Source organism: Eurosta solidaginis, chromosome 5 (assembly GCF_040869045.1).
Source record: "Eurosta solidaginis isolate ZX-2024a chromosome 5, ASM4086904v1, whole genome shotgun sequence".
In the NCBI taxonomy this organism is placed as follows: Eukaryota; Metazoa; Arthropoda; class Insecta; order Diptera; family Tephritidae; genus Eurosta; species Eurosta solidaginis.
The window spans coordinates 44856701-44868831 of NC_090323.1; the positions used below are offsets into that span (position 1 = coordinate 44856701).

The 12131-nt window shown below is 41.8% G+C and overlaps 1 protein-coding gene across 1 annotated transcript in view; it reads right to left on the bottom strand.

The window, feature by feature from the left end:
• Positions 1-11881, bottom strand: part of Plod (procollagen lysyl hydroxylase) — a 75946-nt gene extending 64065 nt beyond the window's left edge. Inside the window, exons 1-2 of the mRNA XM_067786389.1 lie at positions 11370-11881; positions 2192-2283 (exon numbers count right to left, since the gene is read on the bottom strand). Of these exons, the coding sequence (XP_067642490.1) occupies positions 2192-2283; positions 11370-11508 (231 nt within the window). The 5' untranslated portion in view covers positions 11509-11881. The remainder of the gene's footprint in view (positions 1-2191; positions 2284-11369) is intronic.
• Between the last annotated feature and the right edge of the window lie 250 nt (positions 11882-12131).

Sequence of the window (12131 nt, forward strand, 5' to 3'; positions counted from 1 at the left end):
ACTTCTAGATAAACGAACATTTCGGGAATCCAATAGTATACAATTAGCGATGGGAAAGGGGTAAATACTCGGTAAATTGGTTATATATGGTAAAAATGGGTAAATACACAAATATTTACCCAAAAGAAGGGTAGAAATAATCTTTTGGAAATATTTTGACAGTTGCATAGTTATCGCTTGAGTGAAAATGGTTTTCAGTCACTGATCGTAAAACGTAATATGGGTCCAGCACTCTACCTTAGGAGCAACCAAAGGTATTGAAAACTCATTTAAAGAATAAATTAAATATGTTTCGTGCAATTTAAGGTTTTAACAACATTTGTACCCACACGCTGTCCCGTTCTGTAAGAAAAATTATCTCCGCATTAAGGTTCACTTCCTCATGGAACGTCCCCAATGTCAACGCTGTTGTCTTATTTAAAATATTAATTAATAAAATTGAATTTGCAAAAGAATTTGCTTGAATTTCTAGCTAGAAATTTATGTTGAATTAATTATCTTGATGCAACTCGTTAGAGTCCAATTCACATTTGAACAGTAACTCGAACAGGTTCGTTTTAACACATCTGGATTTTTATCAACTAGATATTTTATTTTTAAAATGGCGATGATCGCTTTTATAATCGCATATTCAATAAGTAGCATTCACTTTTGTTCGCAGAATATAAAAAAAAAAAACAATAAATTACAGCAAGTAATGATCATAGGTTAAAGCCGGTCAGAACTGTTCACTGTACCAAAAATCGCTGTGTTGTTTTTTACCACTTAAACCTCCCAGCCAGTCTTTATTTTTCATCAGAAGTGTAGAACGGTAAAAATGTATGCAAGAAGATTGGTAAAAGTATCTGGCAAGACCTCTTAGAGCCTACAGAATTTTCTGTAGCTTCTATAGAGAAGTTTTTGCCTGGTGGCCTCACGATCTAAAATCCTACTCTAGTCAAGTAGCAACTATAACATTTCCGACTTAGTTAGCTTTAATCATGCAAGCAACGCATTGAGTGCAACGTCTGTAACAACATATTACGTGTTCTTGACAATGCAGCCCCTAAACAGGACCACAGAAATACTACAGTCCACCTTTTGTACTAATTTCGTTGTTATTGTTGTTGTAGCAGTGCAGCGCCTCATCCAATAGGTGCGATTACCCTTTTTATCAATTTCCTCTAACGGGAGTCCGAGAAAACTTGGCGTTTCAACAGGATTGAACCAAAGAGTTAAGGGTGTTAGAGGCGTTTGTTCCACATTGCAATTGAAAAGATGGTTGGTGTCATGTGGAAACACGTTACAAGCAGAACATACATTGTGTATGTCAGTGTTGATTCAGAATAAGTAAGACTTTAACACACTACAGAATCCAGATCGAAGTTCAGCTAGAGTGACGAGCATCTACATGGGGAAGTTGTCTCAACTACGAGTTCCGGGTATTTGTCTTTAAGAACGGGCTTCACTGGGCAATCTGTAGCATAGTAATCCGACGCTTCCGTCCGGGGCTTGGTTTATTAAAGTATTCCAAGGAGTGTAGCTGAATTCCAACTCTTTTACATGTAGATAGAATAACCATCCAGCCTTTTGCGCATCTTAGCGACCACTTAAACAGAGTTACGGTTCTTATTACAACAAGAAGTCACATTATCTGTATAACTTTTAATTTACAAAACGAATCAATAAAGAAGAGTCCGTGTAATAAAGAAAGCATGACATCCCAGGCAAGTTATGGTATTGAAAGTATCTAATTGGCAAGTATATGATCTACATCATGCCTAAGAGCTTACTGCCGATACTATTTTAAGTAGGCAACTCCGATATTCAATTTTAATTCTTTCTTAAATGGCAACAATTGAACGATCGGATTTCGCGAAGTGCACTCACAACATTTATTCACTTGGTGCCTGTGAAATTCAAGCAGTCCCTCTAGGTATTTCAGAAAGAATAATATTATGTTTTCTGTTACAACATTTCGAAGCACCTGGTATCTAGGCATTATGAACTTTTAGCAATTAATAGTTCATACCAAAACATTTGGCGGAAGCTAGGCGCCTCCTCAAGAGGTTTGCCGATCAGACCGCATTTTTTTACCGTAAACAGCTAATTTACGAAAATTTTATGCTTCATACTTAAAACTATAATTGTGTTTACTAATTCTTAACTGGTTATTCATTTTTTTATCAATTTAAATTTTTTCTTATCTTACCTCAATGTCATATATACGCTGGGCTGAGCGAATGTAACGCAAATATCCATCGGTACGTTCAGTAGCCACGGTAAAAACTTTGATGCGTTTAGCTGAAAATATACGAAATAATAAAACTTTGATTACGAGAAAACATCTTTGACTCTAATTACATTAGGGTGACCCTTAAGCCACAAGTTTTTCTATAGCCTTCGATACACACGCAAGCTTAGGCTGACGACGGAAAAAAAATCACACGTTGTTCAGAAAACGAGAACTATTCACTCCTATTCCGGTGCCTAAGCTTTAACTTCATATCTGCATAAAATTGTTTGACCTCATTATGAAATCTCTTTCGATACTTGCCTTTAATATCACAACGAGATCCTTAAATATTCTGAAAGCTATACAGATCATCTCATGTGATATATCAGAGTCATATTCCAGCGCTTTGTCGTTTTTGAAACGGTATATGATCCGAAAGAATGGAAGATGGAACGGTATTTCTCAGTGATGAATAATGTTTACCAGGTCATCATTACTGTTCCTGCAGTAATCCGCTTAGGTTGTTGATATGTACCGTTATCTTCCCTCTGCCTTTGCGACCTCACTTTTCTTGTTTCTGACAAGTCGTTCGGAGCCAAAAAACTGTCCGCAACCTCACGTGTGAGAGCCGAGTAAAAAAGCCAATTTCTGTCAGAAGAATTTCTGGCTGGCAAAGAGGCGTATACACACCTTAACTATCGATATAAGGACAGCGAAAAGTGCATACATCTAGGACACGTGGACTTATGTCAGACGTCTACAACTGACGATAACCTTATCTTATATCGCTTGTCCAAAACTCCAAGGACCGTTTTCTTTACACTTTGTGTTTTCACATTGGCAAAATTAGAGAAAGGTCACATAGGATGGTAAGTGTTTCGGCTAAGGGTGGTACACTGGCTAACATAAATTTGGTACGCTCCAGTATTAGCACCTTCTGGTAGAAGACCAACTGCTCCCGGAATTTTCACTCCCTGAAACTTAAGAGCCTTAGGGTTTTCGTCGTCTCTTACGACATGCATGCCTTACCGTGGCTATATTCTAAGCCACTTTACTCGCTGTCCATCGCCGTGTGTAGCTTTATATTTTTTCTCTAAAATAAAAAGCAAGTTTTATACTTAACTAACAATTCCTTGCGTACCCTAACATTATGTCCATAAAGCAGATAGACAATGGCATGGCCAGCCTAATGCATGTTCAAATTTTGATATGTTTGTTTATTTTTTTTTTTTTTTTGTACTTTTACACTTTTTTTGAACAATTGGTATGTATTAAGTAAATATTTTAGAGAAGTTTACTGCAATGCAACGTACATAAAGTCGCCTCTAACGAGGACTAGCACTCATCTAATTTAGTAACGTAAAATATATTCACACTTCAGATGAACATTTGGAAGACTGACGTATTGCCTGGACTAGCACAAGAAGTTGAAATTTGCAATGTATCAAGGATAGAACCTGAAAGCAAATAGTCCTCTAATTTTTTAGCATTTTCGGGCTTGAGATTCGAAAAAGTGTTCATGCTGCCCGTATTTTTTTATACGTATTGTGCCAAATTTTAGCATCACTAAGCTGTTAGTAAATAAAGGCACAACAACAAAAACATTAAGCAAGCTGCCACTCTTGTGTACATGAACACATCAATTGAATCATTTACACACATACATGGAAGGCGACGAGAAGTCCATGCACAACATAACCAGCAGCTCGAAGTAAAGAGATATCTGACACACACACACATGTAGTCATCAGCCGAAGTTCTTACTCACACATACACACGCATATAACAAAATTACCAAGTAGAACATACAACAATTCTAGAAGATGAAACGTTTAGACCTTTGGGGAAATATGCGGACGATTCAAGAGAGTATAAAAACAGCGCAAGCTTAGGAATTACTAATCAGTTTGATTTAAACACACTGTTTTGAAGTGATATTGAAGTATAATTGTACTACTCCCAATTAGACTAAATAAAGACCATATTGCAATACTGAATATTGGAGTGATTTATTCAACAGTTTAGCGATTCGAACGTTAGCAGGAGGTTTGGAATAAGCGGAATTTCCCAAAATTCGTTACAGTTTGTATGTTCCAAAGTTCGAATCATATGTTTTTTGTGTTCCAACATTCAAACCGTGTAATTTTTGTTTATATAAAAATTTGGTTTACATTGCCAATTATTCATTAATTTGCCTTACTTCAACTAAAAATAACAATACTTAATAACATCATATCTATATATATAAAAAGAAGTGTACATTTTGATTGTCACTCCATAACTCGAGAACGGCTCGACAGATTGCCATGAAATTTTTAGGAAAGATACAGGAAGGAGAGATGATGGTTAGTTGATTTTGAAATCCCAAATCGGTTTAGCCATATATATATAAAAATCAAATTCTGTGTGTGTGTGTGAGTGTGTTCGCTATGGAAACGTATTTCCCACACATCAATCATCACCAAATTTTGGTTATGGGTTCCTTCGATCAACGGGAAGATTTTAGCTAAAAATAATTTCGATATATAAAAGGGGCGTGGCACCTCCCATACAAATGGAATCTTTGGTACTGCATACCTTTGAAGGTATACATGCCAGAACATTGAAATTCAATGAGGAGTTATATGAGGTCAATCCCCAACACCACCAAGAAAATGCGGAATTTGGAGAAAGGGGGTGTGGCACCTCCCATACAAATGGAATCTTTAGTAATGCATAACTTTGAAGGTATACATGCCAGAATATTGAAATTCAGTAAGGAGTTATATGAGGTCAATCCCCAACACCACCAAGAAATGGCGGATTTGGGAAAAAGGGGGCGTGGAACCTCCCATTCAAATGGAATCTTTAGTAATGCATAACTTTGAAGGTATACATACCAGAACATTGAAATTCAGTAAGGAGTTATATGAGGTCAATCCCTAACACCACCAAGAAAATGCGGAATTTGGAAAAAGGGGGCGTGGAACCTGCCATTCAAATGGAATCTTTGGTACTGCATAACTTTGAAGGTATACATGCCAGAACATTGAAATTCAGTAAGGAGTTATTTGAGGTCAATCCTTAACACCACCAAGAAAATATGGAATTGGGAAAAAGGGGGCGTGGCACCTCCCATACAAATGGAATATATTAAAAATAAAAAAATAAATGTAAGGCGCGATAACCTCCGAAGAGATCTAAGGCCGGGCTTCTCTTCCAATTTGCGTCGTTCTCCTCTCGATTTTCCCTACAAATTGGCCGGACGGCACCTACATGATTTTATGCCGACTCCGAACGGCATCTGCAAGGCAGATGAGTTTTCTGAGATTTTTTCATGGCAGAAAAACACTCGGAGTGCTTGCCAAACACTGCCGAGGGGCGACTCTGCTTAGAAAAATTTTCTTCTAATTGAAAAACCTTATTTCTAAAATTTTTGATGTTGCTTTGCCCGGGGTTTGAACCCAGGGCATCCGGTGTGGTAGGCGAAGCACGCTACCATCACACCACGGTGGCCGCCATTGGAATATATTATATATTATACTGCATATATCTGGATGTCGTAATGGTAGGAGAATTAAAATTGGTAAGGAGCTATGTGACGTTAAGTCCTAAAACCTCCAGTAAAATGTGGAATGGGGAAAAACTATGGCTGCCGTACAAACTTAAGTTATTTTAACACCTAAAGTTTGACTGCATTGTTGAGTTTAGCTGTTATGCCTTTTGGACGTTTAGTAATCTGCCGCTGTTAAAAAATTTGTTTAGCTTCAGTCTATCTACATCTTCTATAAAAATCAAATTCTGTGTGTACGTTCCCTATGAAAACGTGTTTGCTATACTTCGATCATCACCAAATTTTGGCTCGAGGTTCCTTCGATCAAGAAGAAAGTTTTTCATATTTCAGAATTAAGAATTTTAAATTTAAATGCTTTTGTTTTTTGGCTATGCGAAAGAACTATCTTAGCTCCCAAAAATGACCATGTTAACAAAATCTATGATCGCTTTCAAAATCAATTTCCTGGTGAAGTGACGAAATATAAATCGATCGACACAGTTACAGCAACGGGCCCATGCTCCGCAGAACACGGCAACCATGCGCCGGGAGAATTTGAACAGGGCGACTGCGACACCCGCTGAAGTAGCACCAAGACAGCAGAGCTACTCGGACGCCCTCAGGGGTACCCGAGTGACTGTGCTGCCCAGGAACTACCCGGCGGATGCCCTAAGTCAAGAGGACCTAACAAATCTCCAGGAACTAATTATGGATGGAGTGTTCAGGGGGTGTGGGCATGCTCTAGTATTTTGCGGGGTGTACTTCCGAGCAGGGCTCCTCCTCGTTGACTGCGAGGACGAGAAAACCGCAAAGTGGCTCGAGGAAGTAGTGCCAACACTCGAGGGGAGGACAGGGTCACAATTATGCACAAGGCGCGGGGATGACATACCGCCCACGCATAACGTGACAATGTTCCTCCCCAGGAGTGCGGACCGCCCCAGAGAATTTACGATCCGGCTCCTCGCTAACCAGAACGAGGGCCTTAAGACGCAGAGGTGGCGCGTTATAAATAGCAGCGCGGAAGAAACGGGCCTACGTCTCGACGTGGGCATTGATGAAGAATCCTACCAGCTCACACGTAGGAATGGTTTCAAGCTGCACTACAGGTACGGCTTGATCCAAGTAAGACCCTGGAGGCAGAAGCTACCAGGGAATAGTGAGCGGCAGGAAGACAAGGCGGACGAGGAAGCCGACATAGACAAGATGTCGGACGAGGACATGTCAGATGCGAGCACCGACACCATCAAGGCTCGTGTGACTACAAACTCTCCTACCGCAGCGAGTAATAGCGATGAGGTCGCGAAACAAACGGAACAACAAATACCCACCACACAGGAGCTCATTGAGGGCTTGGACCTCCAAGAGCTGGCACTGGACAAGCGGGATGACAGCGAAAGCGGGCTGTCGGATTGCGACGACCCGATGAGGCCGGCCGGGCCAAAATGACCGGCTTAAGCATACAGATAGCCCAGATCAACCTCCACCACGCCATTGCAGCTTCGGCTGTACTGGCGAGGAGGTTTGCCTCGGATGATCTGGGCATAGCCCTCATACAGGAACCTTGGGCATACAAGGGACAGGTGAGGGGCCTTAATGTAAGTAACAGTAGAGTAATTTGGGATCTCTCTCAGCAGAGACCTAGAGCATGTGTAATGCTTAAAGCAGATATTAACTATTTTTGCATTACAGAGTTTTTAAGTCGAGATCTGGTGGCGGTACAAATAGATGCGGAAGTCAATGGTGAAGACTCCAGCATTGTGCTAGCCGCAGCCTACTTCACGGAGGACGACAACATGGTCCCCCCAGATAACGTACAGAAGCTGCTAGCTCACTGCAGAAGAGCGAAACTTCTTCTAATCATAGGAAGCGATGCTAACTCCCACAATACGGAATGGGGCAGCAGTGATACCAACCAAAGGGATGAGTGTTTGCTAGAATATATAGCCAGTAATGATTTAAGCATATACAACGTCGGGAGTAAACCGACGTTTGTTACGAGAGCTAGGGCAGAAGTCCTTGATATAACGCTCGGCAACAACCTAACTGAGAATATGATCTCGAGATGGAGGGTCTCAGAAGAACCCCCCCTTTCGGACCATAGAATCATAAGGTTTGAGCTGGGCGCTATATCGGGGCAAACTAACCCTAGAAGAAATCCCAGGAAAACAGACTAGGACAGCTACAAAAGTATTATAGAAGCTAACATAGATAGGCTTAAGAGTAAAGGCAGAAGTACCAATTGTACCGAGTTAGAGAGCAGGGTGGAAAGGGCAAATCAAATAATGATAGATGCCTATAACTCCAGTTGCCGGGTCTCCTTGATTAAGGGTAAGAAGGCAACCCCCTGGTGGTCTTATGACTTGACGTTGCTAAGGAGGAAAGTCAGGAAACTCTTTAACGAGGCAAGGAGAACCGGCAACTGGGAGGAATACACCCAGAATCTAACTAAGTACAATAAGGAGAGGGAATTTCCAGCACGCCTGCAGCGGCAAGGCTACACAAGGCCCTAGCCAAAGAGCAGAGACAGACAAACCTAGCAATCAGGCTCCCAGACGGTACCTATACCGAAACGGTGGAAGAGCGAGCAAAGGCCTTGCTGCAAGCGCATTTTCCTGAGGCCTCACCGCAAGTACCGGAACCTGTGTTCCCCAGAGTTAGACCAACCCCATCAGACTGGCAACTAGCAAACTCCCTCTTTTGTGAAGCCAGAGTCAGATGGGCAGTGGAATCTTTTGAGAAATACAAATCTCCGGGGGTGGATGGCATCTACCCGGCGCTAATGCAACAAGGGACACATATCATCCCACATCTCGCCAGGATCATGAGAGATAGCCTGGCACTGGGATATATACCCACGATGTGGAGAAGAGCAAGAGTAGTATTCATACCAAAAGTAGGTAAAAAGGACTATTCACAAGCGAAGTCCTTCAGACCAATAAGTCTAACCTCCTTTGTCTTGAAGGCAATGGAAAAGATAATATACCAAGAAATCAGGTCGAACACCCTCAAGAGCTGGCCCCTACATTATCGCCAGCATGCCTACAGAGCGGGTAGGTCCACGGACACAGCTCTGTACCAGTTAACATCTGAAATACAGAGGGCGTTCCAAACAGGGGAAACAGTACTTTGCGCTTTCCTTGATATCGAGGGTGCCTTTGACAACACATCTCACGAAAGCGTAAACATAGCACTGCAGAGAAGAGGAGTTCAGTTGCCTATCCAGAGATGGATTGACAATCTACTCCGTACAAGAATCGCTGATGCTCAAGTAGGCAGCAGCGCAGTTAAGGTTATTACCACGAGAGGGTACCCCTAGGGAGGTGTCCTGTCACCCCTTTTGTGGAGCCTAGTAGTGGATGAACTCCTGCAAAAGCTATCAGACAGTGGCATAAGATGCCAAGGATATGCTGACGACATCGTCATAATTGCAAGGGGTAAATTCGAGAGTACGCTCTATGACATAATACAAAGAGCATTGAACATTACAAGGGAATGGTGCGCCTATGTGGGTCTTAACATCAACCCATCTAAGACAACCATCATCCCCTTCACCAGAAGAAGGGTCCTACCAGCCCTGAGAGCAATAACAATAGATGGCGTGGAACTAGAATATGGAAGCGCAGTGAAATACTTGGGGATCATGTTTGACACCAAGCTCTTATGGAAACAACACTTCGACTCCATGAAGACTAGGGCCACGAGGTCCATCATGGTATGCAAACGTCTAGCAGGTAAATCATGGGGCTGTAGCCCACACGTGCTAAGATGGATGTATACCATGATAGTAAAACCTATGATAACATATGGCTCAATAGCCTGGCCATCAAGAACAACTCGGGCGACGACGAGGCAAGCACTGTCAAAACTTCAGCGACTGGCATGTGTGTGCATCACGGGAGCTATGCGCACATGCCCCACAACAGCGCTGGAAGCTATCCTCGATCTAACCCCGCTGCATTTATCGCTAGAGCAGTCAGCCAAGCGAGCCCTCCTTAATATCGTCAAGGAGGGCTCGGGCAAAGGTAAAGTCATATCGTCTCGGAACATGGAGGAATTGAGAGAGAAGATCCCAATATCTCAACTCCCGAGGGATGATATCCTCAGGCAGATAGTATATGAGAAAAGATATAAATTAGAACTGGGAGACAAGGGTACGTGGGAAGAAAACAGAACTGAGAGCATTCAGCAGCTAAACAGTATAGTATGGTATACCGATGGCTCGAAGACCCCAGAGGGGATTGGATCTGGAGTCGTTGGACCCAGAGCCAAGATATCAATACCCCTGGGAGCATACCCGAGCATTTTTCAAGCGGAGGTATTCGCCATAAGCCAGTGCGCGGACCTGAACCTTCAGCGAAAATACTCCAATGAGAAAATTGCCATACTCACTGACAGCCAGGCCGCCCTCAAGGCCATCTCGGCATTTGAAATAAAATCAGCACTAGTCCTTGAGTGCGTGGCTGAAAGGCTGAATCAACTAGCAGCACACAATGAACTACTTTTGGCCTGGGTTCCTGGCCACAGGGGAGTCGAGGGAAACGAGAAGGCGGACAGCCTGGCCAGAGAGGCAGCAACGATACGACCTATTGGTCCTGAGCCGTTCCTGCCAGTAGGCCCGCAGGAAATTAGGGGGCATCTATTAGCAGAAGAAAAGGAAAAGAGGGAAAAACACTGGCTTAATATGCCAGGCCTGAGACAATCTAAGCTACTGTTAGGGGGTCACTGCACAACTCGATACAGGGCATTTATAGGCCTCTCGACAAATAACCTAAGAATTCTAACAGCTATTCTTACAGGACACTGTAGACTGAACAGCCACATGCAAAAGCTGGGTATAATATCGAACAACACATGCCGATTTTGTGATCGATCAGCGGAGACGGCGGACCATATACTCTTGGAGTGTGATGCAATCTCAAGACGTAGAGCTAAGTTTATGGGCTCACCATGGCCGGAGCATTCTCACATCAAATCCCTCAAGCCAGGTGAACTGCTAGGGTTTATCAGAGATGTCGGCTTGGATGAGGTGTTGTGAAGCAGTTGAGGGCACAATAGATCAATGGTCGCAGTGCGATCCTCAATTAATTATCTATCTATCTATCAACCCCTTTTTACGGACCGCTATCAGTACGGAAATGTGCCATTAGCGGTCAACAAAAAGTGAGATATGCCCTTTTCATACTATACGAATTTTCTTCATTTATACATAACACATAAATGAGTTCATGTATGTGGTCTAGTGAATGTCCATATGTACGTAAAACATGCAAAGCATTACCCATGGCAAACAGGATGCATGTATGTATATACATACAAGTGTGCATAGGTACATATACCTATGTACTGCATCTTTATTTGCTCTTGCTATGTTCCATAAACAATCAGGCGTTGATTGTTCTGGAAGTCATTTTGCATACACATTGCATGGTCCACATACATAAAAAAAACCCAAACGAATTGAAAGAGAGGAATGGGCTTTCGAATTGGAATAGCAATGGCATAGTGATCTCATTGGACTGCAAGTCATATTAATAGCCGCTATGAAATTGATGCTATATAACGTTTGAATAGTACTTAAATGTATGGATGTGTAAATGATTTAGAAATCATGTTTCTACTCACCACCTTCCTCGGCTAAAGCATCGTTGCTTACAGATGATATCGCCGCATTTGCTGCTGTCCAGGTGCAACATGACCAAAAGCTGATCACCAACAACAGATGCAAGGCATAGCCAAACACTCGCGTTTCGTTTATTTGCATGATTTTACTTTATATTTCCGACTTTTCTCCACTTGTTTCACTTAAAAAACTATGCTTGCGAAATATATTCGCTTTGCTTCTCTTTCTTATACACAAATTTCCACAATTAATTTCTTTATCTTTATAAAAAACAATACAAATAATTTAACGATGCACTGCTACGCGAACAATACTCTCGGACACGTCTTTACCGTCTGCTTCATCTATGCCGTCTGCCAGCTAAGAATCATCAAAAGCCCCTTTAAGATGTTTAATGGAGAAATCGTTAACTGAGGCGGCGGCAAGAATTTTCAGCGAAAGCGTTTAAACGAATGAGCATAAAATCTCAATTTGAAGAGCTAAATTATTTATTTATTTGCTCTAACACAAACTATGTACTCCAAGCGATAAGAAAATAAACAAGTATTTTTTGTTTGGTTTAATAAAGGGGGTAACTAAAGAAAACTGCAGCACTGAAACGAAACAGCTGTTCGGTAAAGTGTTGCAACAGTGATGATTGTTTTAAAACACTGAAAAAAATTGGGTGTTATGATATTAAAATTGGCCACTTCGGTCCACTGTGGACAGTACTCTCATGCCCGATTTACGGGCAGCAGATATATTCATTTAACCAAATGGTTTGA